This window comes from Xenopus tropicalis, chromosome 4 (assembly GCF_000004195.4).
Source record: "Xenopus tropicalis strain Nigerian chromosome 4, UCB_Xtro_10.0, whole genome shotgun sequence".
In the NCBI taxonomy this organism is placed as follows: Eukaryota; Metazoa; Chordata; class Amphibia; order Anura; family Pipidae; genus Xenopus; species Xenopus tropicalis.
In genome coordinates, this window is record NC_030680.2 from 151,527,075 (window position 1) to 151,541,431 (window position 14,357).

General features: G+C 52.7%; 1 protein-coding gene across 1 annotated transcript in view; it reads left to right on the plus strand.

Annotated features, from left to right (window-relative positions):
- iqsec1 (IQ motif and Sec7 domain 1) overlaps positions 1 to 14,357 on the plus strand; it is a gene marked incomplete at its 3' end in the record, with an annotated part of 47,811 nt that overhangs the window by 18,999 nt on the left and 14,455 nt on the right. The window contains 7 exon segments of the mRNA NM_001113832.1: positions 1,458 to 1,734; positions 2,749 to 4,001; positions 9,831 to 9,992; positions 11,026 to 11,148; positions 11,233 to 11,399; positions 13,259 to 13,398; positions 14,172 to 14,201. Of these exon segments, the coding sequence (NP_001107304.1) occupies positions 2,755 to 4,001; positions 9,831 to 9,992; positions 11,026 to 11,148; positions 11,233 to 11,399; positions 13,259 to 13,398; positions 14,172 to 14,201 (1,869 nt within the window). The 5' untranslated portion in view covers positions 1,458 to 1,734; positions 2,749 to 2,754.

A 14,357-nucleotide genomic window follows, 5' to 3' on the forward strand; every position in this document is an offset into this window, starting at 1 on the left:
TTTTATTAAATATGTGGGCAGTTTGCACTGTTACTGGGGGTCTGTGTGTGCGGTGTAGTCCTATGGGATAGGGGGCTCTGCAGAGGGGCTGGGGTATTAGGGTTAGTAAGGCAAGGGGGTACCATGGGATGGGGCTGTAACTGGGGGACAGTGTGTATAGTAAGGCAAGGGGGTACCATGGGATGGGGCTGTAACTGGGGGACAGTGTGTATAGTAAGGCAAGGGGGGTACCATGGGATGGGGCTGTAACTGGGGGACAGTGTGTATAGTAAGGCAAGGGGGTACCATGGGATGGGGGCTGTAAACTGGGGACAGTGTGTATAGTAAGCAAGGTGGGCGTACCATGGGGATGGGGCTGTAACTGGGGACAGTGTGTATAGTAGCAAGGTGGGTACCATGGGATGGGGCTGTAACTGGGGGACAGTGTGTATAGTAAGGCAAGGGGGGTACCATGGGATGGGGCTGTAACTGGGGGACAGGTGTGTATAGTAAGGCAAGGGGGGTACCATGGGATGGGCGCTGTAACTGGGGATGGTGTGTATAGTAAGGCAAGGGGGTACCATGGGATGGGGTTGTAACTGGGGACAGTGTGTAAGTAAGGCAAGGGGGTACCATGGACTGGGGTTGTAACTGGGGACAGTGTGTATAGTAAGGCAAGGGGGTACCATGGGATGGGCTGTAACTGGGGGACAGTGTGTATAGTAAGGCAAGGGGTGGTACCATGGATGGGGCTGTAACTGGGGGACAGTGTGTATAGTAAGGCAAGGTGGTACCATGGGATGGGGCTGTAACTGGGGCGACAGTGTGTATAGTAAGGCAAGGGGGTACCATGGGATGGGGCTGTAACTGGGGGACAGTGTGTATAGTTAAGGCAAGGTGGTACCATGGGATGGGGTTGTAACTGGGGGACAGTGTGTATAGTAAGGCAAGGGGGGTACCATGGGATGGGGCTGTAACTGGGGGACAGTGTGTATAGTAAGGCAAGGTGGTACCATGGGATGGGGCTGTAACTGGGGGACAGTGTGTATAGTAAGGCAAGGGGTACCATGGGATGGGGTTGTAACTGGGGGACAGTGTGTATAGTAAGGCAAGGGGGTACCATGGGATGGGGCTGTAACTGGGGGACAGTGTGTATAGTAAGGCAAGGTGGTACCATGGGATGGGGCTGTAACTGGGGGACAGTGTGTATAGTAAGGCAAGGGGGTACCATGGGATGGGGTTGTAACTGGGGGACAGTGTGTATAGTAAGGCAAGGGGGTACCATGGGATGGGGCTGTAACTGGGGGACAGTGTATAGTAAGGCAAGGTGGTATCAAGGTTGCCCAGTAGTGTTGAGCCAAACCTCCAGGGACAGTGAGTTGTAGTAGAACAAGAGCGGGGGGTGAGACCCCACACAGGATGTTTTGCCTTTAGCCGCAGTCTTATATTTGCCCCTGTCTCTCTCTCTCCTTTCCCAGTGTTGAGGGGGACGTTCCAGGGAATGAGAGCGGCGGCTCGTTAGACGGCACCAGTTACCACCAAGGGGCAATTACACACAGCTCATCGCTGAGTCCGGATCAGTACGATCACCCCCCGTACGGCATTTACCCAGTGACTCCCGGCCAGAGGTCCCGCCGGCCCAAGCTCCAACACTCCACCTCCATATTGCGCAAACAGGCCGAGGAGGACGCCATTAAAAGGTCGCGCTCGTTATCGGAGAGCTATGAGTTGTCATCAGATCTACAGGACAAGCAGGTAAGTACCCCCCGGGCGGGGTCTCCTGATGCCCCTCTACCTCCTATGGGTGCCCCATTCCTCTAGCGCACCATAATCTGCCCTAGGGACAGGTAGTACGTACAGTGTGGGGGTATATATGGGGGTATGTACAGTGTGGGCGTATATATGGGGGTATATACAGTGTGGGGGTACGAACACTATGGGGGTATGTACAGTATGAGTGGCTTCAGCTCTAAAGGGTTAAAGGGCCGGAAGCACCTGGTGCATTTCTGTGTCTTGTTAACCCGACCCCCTTTTTCCCTTCCCCCCTTTTTCCTTTCCCTTTTTCTTCCCCCCCCCTTTTCCCTTTCCCCCTTTTTCCCTCCCCCCCCTTTTTCCCTTTCCCCCCCTTTTTCCCTTTTCCCCCCTTTTCCTTTTCCCTTTCCCCCCCTTTTCCTTTTCCCCCCTTTTACTTTCCCCCCTTTTCCCTTCCCCCCTTTCCCCTTTTCCCTTTCCCCTTTTTCCCTTCCCTTTTTCTTCCCCCCCTTTCCCCTTTTCCCTTTCCCCTTTTCCCTTTCCCCTTTTTCCCTCCCCCCTTTTTCCCTCCCCCCCCTTTTTCCCTTTCTCCCTTTTCCTTTTCCTTTTCCCTTTCCCTTTTCCTTTTCCCTTTCCCTTCCCCCCTTTTCCCTTTCCCCCCTTTTCCTTTTCCCCCCCTTTTCCCTTCCCCTTTTTCCCCTTTTCCCTTTCCCCCTTTTCCCTTTCCCCCTTTTTCCCATCCCCCCTTTTTCCCCGCCCCCCCTTTTTCCCTCCCCCCCTTTTTCCCTCCCCCCCTTTTTCCCTTTCCCCCTTTTTCCCTTTCCCCCTTTTCCTTTTCCCCCCTTTTCCTTTTCCCCCCTTTTCCCTTTTCCCTTTTTCCTTTCCCATTTCCTGTGGTGCAGGAGTCGGGCCTGACCGTGCAGCCAGAAGTTCCGACTCCTGAGCCCCCGCAGGAAATGTCTCTTTGCTTTATGAGAAACGAACAGTCTCATTGGTGCCTTTGCTCTGTCTCTGCAGGTGGAAATGCTGGAGCGCAAATATGGAGGCCGTCTCGTAAGCAGACATGCCGCCCGCACCATCCAGACCGCGTTCCGCCAGTACCAGATGAACAAGAACTTTGAGCGGCTGAGAAGTTCCATGTCGGAGAATCGCATGTCGCGGCGCATCGTTCTCTCCAACATGAGGATGCAGTTTTCCTTCGAGGGCCCCGAGAAAGTCCACAGCTCGTATTTCGAGGGGAAACAGGTGTCGCTGAGCAACGACGGCCCCAAAATGGGGCGCATGGTTCAGTCCGAATGCGGAGACCGCGGCGAGCAAACGGCCATGAAGTCGCCGGCGGCCTCCAGTGACTTTGCGGACGCCATTACGGAGCTGGAGGACGCTTTCTCGCGGCAGGTCAAGTCCCTGGCGGAGTCCATAGACGACGCTTTAAACTGCCGCAGCCTCCACGCGGACGAGGGCCAATCGGCCGATCCGATCAGGGGGCGGGAGATGGAGCGCAGCAGTTCGGGGCAGCTGAAAGCGGCGCATAATCTCGACCACAGGAAACTGGACGAAATGACGGCGTCCTACAGCGACGTGACTCTGTACATCGACGAGGAAGAGCTGTCCCCTCCTCTCCCTCTCTCCCAGTCCGGAGACAGAACCCCGAGCACAGAATCCGAACTGAGACTCAGGTCTATGAACTCTCAGGAGTACTGGTCCATGACGCACAAGGAGGACAAGTTGGACACGGACACCAGCTGTAGGAGCACCCCCTCTCTGGACTGCCAGGACCACCGGTCGCGGATCGACCACCTACCGCTGCTCACCATCGAGCCGCCCAGCGACAGTTCCGTGGATCTCAGCGACCGCTCGGAACGAGGGTCCGTAAAGAGGCAAAATGTGTACGAGAGGGGGATCCCCAATCAGCAGGGGAGCCCCAAGCACATCCCCCATATCCCCACTAAGATTTTACCCCGCGAGGAGGAGCAGCCCCGCCACAGGCCCCGCCCCATAGACGCCCAATTGATCATTAACGGCACCATCAACCGGCAGAGTAAGTCGGAATCGGACTATTCCGACGGCGACAACGACAGTATCAACAGCACGTCCAACTCCAACGACACCATCAACTGCAGCTCCGAGTCGTCCCGCGACAGCCTACGGGAACAGACGCTCAGCAAGCAGACCTATCACAAGGAGACGCGCAACAGCTGGGATTCTCCGGCCTTCAGCAACGATGTCATCAGGAAACGCCACTATCGGATTGGCTTAAACCTATTCAACAAGTAAGTAGTGTCTGGATATCGGATCCTCTGCTTTTTAACCCAAAATCAATGCACTCTGGGCTAAAATGCAACGAACGAGCAGATGTAGAACAAGATGGAGACAGTAGGGCAAGATGGAGACAGTAGGGCAAGATGGAGACAGTAGGGCAAGATGGATACAGTAGGGCAAGATGGGGACAGTAGGACAAGATGGAGACAGTAGGACAAGATGGAGACAGTAGGACAAGATGGGGACAGTAGGGCAAGATGGAGACAGTAGGACAAGATGGGGACAGTAGGGCAAGAGGGAGACAGTAGGGCAAGATGGGGACAGTAGGGCAAGAGGGAGAAAGTAGGGCAAGAGGGAGACAGTAGGGCAAGATGGGGACAGTAGGGCAAGATGGGGACAGTAGGGCAAGATGGAGACAGTAGGGCAAGATGGGGACAGTAGGGCAAGATGGGGACAGTAGGGCAAGATGGAGACAGTAGGGCAAGATGGAGACAGTAGGGCAAGAGGGAGACAGTAGGACAAGATGGATACAGTAGGGCAAGATGGATACAGTAGGGCAAGATGGGGACAGTAGGGCAAGATGGATACAGTAGGGCAAGATGGGGACAGTAGGGCAAGATGGATACAGTAGGGCAAGATGGGGACAGTAGGGCAAGATGGGGACAGTAGGGCAAGATGGGGACAGTAGGGCAAGAGGGAGACAGTAGGGCAAGAGGGAGACAGTAGGGCAAGATGGAGACAGTAGGGCAAGAGGGATACAGTAGGGCAAGATGGATACAGTAGGGCAAGATGGATACAGTAGGGCAAGATGGAGACAGTAGGCAAGATGGAGACAGTAGGGCAAGATGGGGACAGTAGGGCAAGAGGGAGACAGTAGGACAAGATGGGGACAGTAGGGCAAGATGGGGACAGTAGGGCAAGAGGGAGACAGTAGGGCAAGATGGGGACAGTAGGACAAGATGGGGACAGTAGGGCAAGAGGGAGACAGTAGGGCAAGATGGGGACAGTAGGGCAAGAGGGAGAAAGTAGGGCAAGAGGGAGAAAGTAGGGCAAGAGGGAGACAGTAGGGCAAGATGGGGACAGTAGGGCAAGATGGAGACAGTAGGGCAAGATGGGGACAGTAGGGCAAGATGGGGACAGTAGGGCAAGATGGAGACAGTAGGGCAAGATGGAGACAGTAGGGCAAGATGGAGACAGTAGGGCAAGAGGGAGACAGTAGGACAAGATGGATACAGTAGGGCAAGATGGATACAGTAGGGCAAGATGGGGACAGTAGGGCAAGATGGGGACAGTAGGGCAAGATGGGGACAGTAGGGCAAGATGGGGACAGTAGGGCAAGATGGAGACAGTAGGGCAAGATGGAGACAGTAGGGCAAGATGGAGACAGTAGGGCAAGAGGGAGACAGTAGGGCAAGAGGGAGACAGTAGGGCAAGATGGGACAGTTAGGACAAGATGGGGACAGTAGGGCAAGAGGGAGACAGTAGGGCAAGATGGAGACAGTAGGGCAAGATGGAGACAGTAGGGCAAGAGGGAGACAGTAGGGCAAGAGGGAGACAGTAGGGCAAGATGGGGACAGTAGGACAAGATGGGGACAGTAGGGCAAGAGGGAGACAGTAGGGCAAGATGGGGACAGTAGGGCAAGATGGAGACAGTAGGGCAAGAGGGAGACAGTAGGACAAGATGGATACAGTAGGGCAAGATGGATACAGTAGGGCAAGATGGGGACAGTAGGGCAAGATGGATACAGTAGGGCAAGATGGGGACAGTAGGGCAAGATGGGGACAGTAGGGCAAGATGGGGACAGTAGGGCAAGATGGGGACAGTAGGGCAAGATGGGGACAGTAGGGCAAGAGGGAGACAGTAGGGCAAGAGGGAGACAGTAGGGCAAGATGGAGACAGTAGGGCAAGAGGGAGACAGTAGGGCAAGAGGGATACAGTAGGGCAAGATGGATACAGTAGGGCAAGAGGGAGACAGTAGGGCAAGATGGAGACAGTAGGGCAAGATGGAGACAGTAGGACAAGATGGAGACAGTAGGACAAGATGGAGACAGTAGGACAAGATGGAGACAGTAGGACAAGATGGGGACAGTAGGGCAAGATGGGGACAGTAGGACAAGATGGGGACAGTAGGGCAAGATGGGGACAGTAGGACAAGATGGGGACAGTAGGGAAAGTGGGAGACAGTAGGACAAGATGGAGACAGTAGGGCAAGATGGGGACAGTAGGACAAGATGGAGACAGTAGGACAAGATGGGGACAGTAGGGCAAGAGGGTGACAGTAGGACAAGATGGGGACAGTAGGGAAAGAGGGAGACAGTAGGGCAAGATGGGGACAGTAGGACAAGATGGAGACAGTAGGACAAGATGGGGACAGTAGGACAAGATGGAGACAGTAGGACAAGATGGAGACAGTAGGGCAAGATGGGGACAGTAGGGCAAGATGGAGACAGTAGGGCAAGATGGGGACAGTAGGGCAAGATGGGGACAGTAGGGCAAGATGGGGACAGTAGGGCAAGATGGAGACTGTAGGACAAGATGGGGACAGTAGGGCCCACATTATATAAACAGTTGGTCCCTGATAAGGCACCCCATAGAATGAGCAGGGTGTATGCCGGATGAGTTTGGTCTGACCATTATAGGGGCCTGTGGGGACCCGCAGGACAGGGCCATAGCAACACTACTGGATACATTGGTTCGGCCCAAGGTTATGGGGGGGGCTTATTGGCCCGTGCCTTACTGCTATGGGTAAAGATGTCTCCCATTCTGCCCAGTTTGCTCCTATAATGAGAATAACAGCTGCGGCTGTAGCACCCCCTCCCCACCTGCTGCCCCCTCAGCCCCCTCTTCCCATGGGGATGGTGACAAGCCATATGAACTGCCTGCAGGGGGTTATAGGGATCCTGCCCCTGTATCCCCTGTGAGTAGTGGCGGCGCCTTCCTGCCCTTTGTTGGGGCAACAGGGATACATAACACATGTAGAGTGACCCCATATATTTATACCCCCCCCCCACACACACACACACACACACAGGAGGAAGTTGACTGGCAACTTTGCACTTTGTCTTAATTTAATTTAATTTAATTTTTTTTGCCTTTAGTTATTTTCCTATTTCCTGTGTCTCTGCCTGTGCCCCCCATCTGCCCCTCCCGCCTTGTGCCCCCCATCTGCCCCTCCCGCCTTGTGCCCCTCAAAATAACATGAAGCGCCGGTGCAGAAAGTTGGTGCAATTCTGATGCTATTAATGGGGGGGTGAAGGCATGTTCTGTATAGTGCCACTGGGCCCCCCTGCAGGGTTATTCCCCTGCCCATCTAATGCTCATTCTTTGTGATGGCAAATACTTGGTTGCTATGAGCAGTGATAGTAACAACCAGATACAAACAGTAAATGTCGGACGAGAAAGCTCCAGTACAAATCCCGAGCAGCTTCCTGGGAAGGGGCCTCCTCTTACCCCAGCCTGTACCTCCCTACTGCCCCCTCCAGTCCTATAGTGGCATCACTTAGATTGCAAGCTTTTATGGTTAGTCCCCTGGGTATAGACATATATGACTTAACCCTTGCCTTGCCACATGCTGAAACAACAAAAACTCACAAAAACATGTGAAACGGCTTCTAGTGTCTCATTAATTGAAACTCCCAGAAACCTCATTCCTGCCTACAGTACCTGCCATTGGGACTTAGTAACTGGCTGAGAAAAGATCCAAATGTCAAGTTCATCTTCTTGTCTTTAACTTAGTAACAAAGCAAAGTAACAACGGTCACCCCATGGTATTGTTCCAAAGGGGATGTAAACATTGTTTCAGGAGTCAGAACCAGCAGTGCAGAGAAGGGAAAGGGACAGACACAGTGACAGTTACACATAACTATAAACCCAGTGAGAATGAGGAATGAATGGGTATTGGGGAGTTGTATCAGGAGTCAGAACCAGCAGTGCAGGGAAGGGAAAGGGACAGACACAGTGACAGTTACACATAACTATAAACCCAGTGAGAATGAGGAATGAATGGATATTGGGGAGTTTGTATCAGGAGTCAGAACCAGCAGTGCAGGGAAGGGAAAGGGACAGACACCAGTGACAGTTACACATAAACTATAAACCCAGTGAGAATGAAGGAATGAATGGTATTGGGGAGTTGTATCAGGAGTCAGAACCAGCAGTGCAGGGAAGGGAAAGGGACAGACACAGTGACAGTTACACATAACTATAAACCCAGTGAGAATGAGGAATGAATGGATATTGGGGAGTTGTATCAGGAGTCAGAACCAGCAGTGCAGGGAAGGGAAAGGGACAGACACAGTGACAGTTACACATAACTATAAACCCAGTGAGAATGAGGGATGAATGGATATTGGGGAGTTGTATCAGGAGTCAGAACCAGCAGTGCAAGGGAAGGGAAAGGGACAGACACAGTGACAGTTACACATAACTATAAACCCAGTGAGAATGAGTAATGAATGGATATTGGGGAGTTGTTATCAGGGAGTCAGAACCAGCAGTGCAGGGAAGGGAAAGGGACAGACACAGTGACAGTTACACATAACTATAAACCCAGTGAGAATGAGGAATGAATGGGTATTGGGGAGTTGTATCAGGAGTCAGAACCAGCAGTGCAGGGAAGGGAAAGGGACAGACACAGTGACAGTTACACATAACTATAAACCCAGTTGAGAATGAGGAATGAATGGATATTGGGGAGTTGTATCAGGAGTCAGAACCAGCAGTGCAGGGAAGGGAAAGGGACAGACACAGTGACAGTTACACATAACTATAAACCCAGTGAGAATGAGGGAATGAATGGATATTGGGGAGTTGTATCAGGAGTCAGAACCAGCAGTGCAGGGAAGGGAAAGGGACAGACACAGTGACAGTTACACATAACTATAAACCCAGTGAGAATGAGGAATGAATGGATATTGGGGAGTTGTATCAGGAGTCAGAACCAGCAGTGCAGGGAAGGGAAAGGGACAGACACAGTGACAGTTACACATTAACTATAAACCCAGTGAGAATGAGGAATGAATGGATATTGGGGAGTTGTATCAGGAGTCAGAACCAGCAGTGCAGGGAAGGGAAAGGGACAGACACAGTGACAGTTACACATAACTATAAACCCAGTGAGAATGAGGAATGAATGGATATTGGGGAGTTGTATCAGGAGTCAGAACCAGCAGTGCAGGGAAGGGAAAGGGACAGACACAGTGACAGTTACACATAACTATAAACCCAGTGAGAATGAGGAATGAATGGATATTGGGGAGTTGTATCAGGAGTCAGAACCAGCAGTGCAGGGAAGGGAAAGGGACAGACACAGTGACAGTTACACATAACTATAAACCCAGTGAGAATGAGGAATGAATGGATATTGGGGAGTTGTATCAGGAGTCAGAACCAGCAGTGCAGGGAAGGGAAAGGGACAGACACAGTGACAGTTACACATAACTATAACCCAGTGAGAATGAGGAATGAATGGATATTGGGGAGTTGTATCAGGAGTCAGAACCAGCAGTGCAGGGAAGGGAAAGGGACAGACACAGTGACAGTTACACATAACTATAAACCCAGTGAGAATGAGGAATGAATGGATATTGGGGAGTTGTATCAGGAGTCAGAACCAGCAGTGCAGGGAAGGGAAAGGGACAGACACAGTGACAGTTACACATAACTATAAACCCAGTGAGAATGAGGAATGAATGGATATTGGGGAGTTGTATTTGGGCAATATGTTATATTTGGGTTTATATCCCCTTTAAAGCCAATATGAGAGCCCAGAGGAGGTCTCCGGACCAGCTCTAAACATCACAGTGGGTTCTGGTTCTGATTCTCCCCTTTGTGTTTGCAGGAAGCCGGAGAAGGGGATCCAGTACCTGATAGAGAGGGGGTTCGTGCCGGACACGCCGGTCGGGGTGGCACATTTTCTGCTGCAGAGGAAGGGGCTGAGCCGGCAGATGATCGGAGAATTTCTGGGGAACCGGCAGAAGCAGTTCAACAGGGACGTCCTGGAGTAAGTGTTGTAGGGGGCGGAGCTACAAAATACAGGCCGTAGCAACCTTACAGTTGGTCTTAATTGTTTTTCTGATTATGTTTCTGTTCGGCCTCTCTCTATATAGCAAGCACTATATACCTTCTTTCATTTATAGTCATGCATTTCAACCCTTACCTGGTTGCTAGGGTCAGGGACCCTGGTGGTTCAAAGCCATCAACAACAACATTCACATCATCAATAAATCCTGTAATTAACTGATTGGTTCCTTTGTGAATGTCGACCTGTGTAGATTCCCCCTGGGGGGTAATAAACATCTGTATTCCCTATATGTATTTCCTGCGTGGGGTGCAACTGTGCCCAGGTGTGGGTAGGGGCCCCATGCCTGGCGCGGTTCTTGCCCCCAACCTGGCACGCGTCTTGCCCCTCAGCCTGGCACGGTTCTTGCCCCTCAGCCTGGCACGGTTCTTGCCCCTCAGCCTGGCACGGTTCTTGCCCCCCCCAGCCTTGCACGCGTCTTCCCCCCCAGCCTGGCACGGTTCTTGCCCCCCCCCCAGCCTGGCACGTGTCTTGCCCCCCCCAGCCTGGCACGTGTCTTGCCCCCCCCAGCCTGGCATGCGTCTTGCCCCCCCCAGCCTGGCACGCTTCTTGCCCCCCCAGCCTGGCACGGGTCTTGCCCCCCTCCAGCCTGGCACGTGTCTTTCCCCCCCCCCCAGCCTGGCACGCATATTGCCCCCCCCCGCCTGGAACGCGTCTTGCCCCCCCAGCTTGGCACGTGTCTTGCCCCCCCCCTGCCTGGAACGCGCCTTGCCCCCCCAGCTTGGCACACCTCATGCCTGACGATCAGTGTGTGCCAGGGCTGCTTTATTCTTCATTTTACTTATTTTTATTGTTCCCCTCTATTAATTTTGTTGCTGAATTCTGTACTTTTCCAAATCCATGATTTACCTCTGTACCCTGGGACCTGAATATTCTGTTTGGGGGCCAATGTGGTGGTGAGCAGGGGATGCAATAGGTTCAGTTGCGCTGACGCTTTACGCTCTGTGCCCCCCAGCTGTGTGGTGGATGAAATGGACTTTTCAGCAATGGAACTGGATGAAGCTCTCAGGAAATTCCAGGCTCACATTCGGGTGCAGGGGGAGGCGCAGAAGGTGGAGCGTTTGATTGAAGCCTTTAGGTAAAAGTTTGTACTGCTCCACTTATTCCCTGCCTAGCAACCAGGATACTTGTATTTGATTGGCTGCACCTTTGTGTCTTTCAGCCAACGATACTGCATCTGTAACCCCGGGGTTGTCCGGCAATTCCGCAACCCCGACACCATCTTCATCTTAGCGTTCGCCATCATCCTCCTCAATACGGACATGTACAGCCCCAACGTCAAGCCCGAGCGCAAGATGAAATTGGAGGATTTTGTGAAAAACTTACGAGGTAAATTATTCCCTCCAGCCAATCACATGGGGGGTACCCAGAAAACAAATAAGCACTCATCCCCAAATCCCCCCCTAACTGGCCTTCAGGCTGGGCCCCCTTAGCCCATAACAAGGTTACAGATATATAGAAACATTGGGGTAACAGTCACCCCGCTATAGTTCCAGGGGTACCCAGGGCACAAATAAGCACTCACCCCAAATCCCCCCCTAACTGGCCTTCAGGCTGGGGCCCCCTTAGCCCATAACAAGGTTACAGATATATAGAAACATTGGGGTAACAGTCACCCCGCTATAGTTCCAGGGGTACCCCGGGCACAATAAGCCACTCACCCCCAAATCCCCCCCTACTGGCCTTCAGGCTGGGCCCCCTTAGCCCATAACAAGGTTACAGATATATAGAAACATTGGGGTAACAGTCACCCTGCTTAGTTCCAGGGGTACCCAGGGCACAAATAAGCACTCACCCCAAATCCCCCCCTAACTGGCCTTCAGGCTGGGCCCCCTTAGCCCATAACAAGGTTACAGATATATAGAAACATTGGGGTAACAGTCACCCCGCTATAGTTCCAGGAGTACCCAGGGCACAAATAAGCACTCACCCCAAATCCCCCCCTAACTGGCCTGCAGGCTGGGCCCCCTTAGCCCATAACAAGGTTACAGATATATAGAAACATTGGGGTAACAGTCACCCTGCTATAGTTCCGGGGGGTACCCAGAAAACAAATAAGCACTCACCCCAAATCCCCCCCTAACTGGCCTTCAGGCTGGGCCCCCTTAGCCCATAACCAAGTTTACAGATATATAGAAACATTGGGGTAACAGTCACCCTGCTATAGTTCCAGGGGTACCCAGGGCACAAATAAGCACTCACCCCAAATCCCCCCTAACTGGCCTTCAGGCTGGGCCCCCTTAGCCCATACAAGGTTACAGATATATAGAAACATTGAGGTAACAGTCACCCTGCTATAGTTCTAGGGGTACCCAGGGCACAAATAAGCACTCACCCAAATCCCCCCTAATGGCCTTCAGGCTGGGCCCCCTTAGCCCATAACAAGGTTACAGATATATAGAAACATTGGGGTAACAGTCACCCCCGCTATAGTTCCAGGGGTACCCAGGGCACAAATAAGCACTCACCCCAAATCCCCCCCTAACTGGCCTTCAGGCTGGGCCCCCTTAGCCCATAACAAGGTTACAGATATATAGAAACATTGGGGTAACAGTCACCCCGCTATAGTTCCAGGGGTACCCAGGGCACAAATAAGCACTCACCCCAAATCCCCCCCTAACTGGCCTTCAGGCTGGGCCTCCTTAGCCCATAACAAGGTTACGGATATATAGAAACATTGGGGTAACAGTCATCCTGCTATAGTTCCAGGGGTACCCAGGGCACAAATAAGCACTCACCCCAAATCCCCCCCTAACTGGCCTTCAGGCTGGGCCCCCTTAGCCCATAACAAGGTTACAGATATATAGAAACATTGGGGTAACAGTCACCCTGCTATAGTTCCAGGGGTACCCAGGGCACAAATAAGCCCTCACCCCAAATCCCCCCCTAACTGGCCTTCAGGCTGGGCCCCCTTAGCCCATAACAAGGTTACTCACCCTGCTGATAGGTTGGGGCAGTTTTGCTTGTATTGGGCAGTTGGGGGGTATAGAACGCGGTTCTCGATCTCGCTATTACATGACCAGGGTCAAGGGGTAGTAGGAATGGTGGGGCAGTAGGAATGGTAGGCAGGGGGTATTTGGGGCTAAGTTCCCCTTGCTGGGGCTGGAGCTCGGAGGCAGTTTGCAGCTGCTGGTACAGAGGCAGGAATGGTGCTAGCGTCAGGCTGACAGTGGGATTTGCCCCTACAGGGGTAGATGACGGAGAGGACATCCCGCGCGAAACTCTGGTTGGGATCTATGAACGGATCCACAAACGGGAGCTGAAGACAAATGAGGATCACGTGTCGCAGGTGCAGAAAGTGGAAAAACTCATCGTAGGCAAAAAGCCGGTAAGTACATTCTCTGGGGACCGGAGTGAGTTCCGGGTGCTGGTCCCACGGGAGAGTTCCGGGTGCGGGTTCTGTGGGTGGGATCCAGGTCAGTATGTAGCCATTGCACACGTGTGTATATGGGGTGTGGGTACCAGTGCTGCTAGTGGGGGGAACAGACAGTGCAGGTTACAGTGCACATGGAACATCGGGGCCCCCGGGTTCAGACTCCCCAAGATAAGGTGACCCCTCATTTTTATTTGAGGTGCCTTCTGCCCCAGCTCTTCAGTTCCATGAATTTGGTTTGTTTGTACAGAAATCTCCGTCCCCTGGTTCCGTGTGTGTGCGACTCTGTATCTCATGTCCCTCCCTCTGGCGTCTGTGTCACATGATCTGTTATTGGCCGTCAGGGAACCCAAACCCCCTGATACCTGGGCAGGACTGCCATGCAGGCGATTGTCCCCTCCGGTGCCAGGAACCCCATTTCTACATAGAACTTCCCTTCAGCCAATCAGATTCTTGCTTTTATTATTCTTACTGCAGTAAGTCAGTAGAAGGCAACCGTTGATTGGTTGCTGGGGATTGCTATAGGGGCACTATCATTTGATTACACTAATAGGAGCGCCCGAGGGGTGAGCACAAGCTCTGACTCAGGGTACCTACCTGATATTTGTACCTCAGGGCTACTGAGCCCCAGTGCTGGGAGTTACTGGGTACTGCAGTCCTGCAAGTCTGTTCTGTTGCTGCCGTGTCCGACTGACCCTAATGCATTTGTCTGTGTCTTTCTACTGTAGATCGGATCCTTGCACCATGGACTTGGTTGTGTAGGTATCTCCTTTCATTCGCTGTGGGCTCCTTATGCCTCTCACTGGGGGCCATCCTGATGCCATCGCTAGGCCCCACCCCTCCACCAATTGCTGTCCTTCCCCTAAACCTCCACGTATTATCAGCCGCATCCCCCACACCCCCAATGAATCACT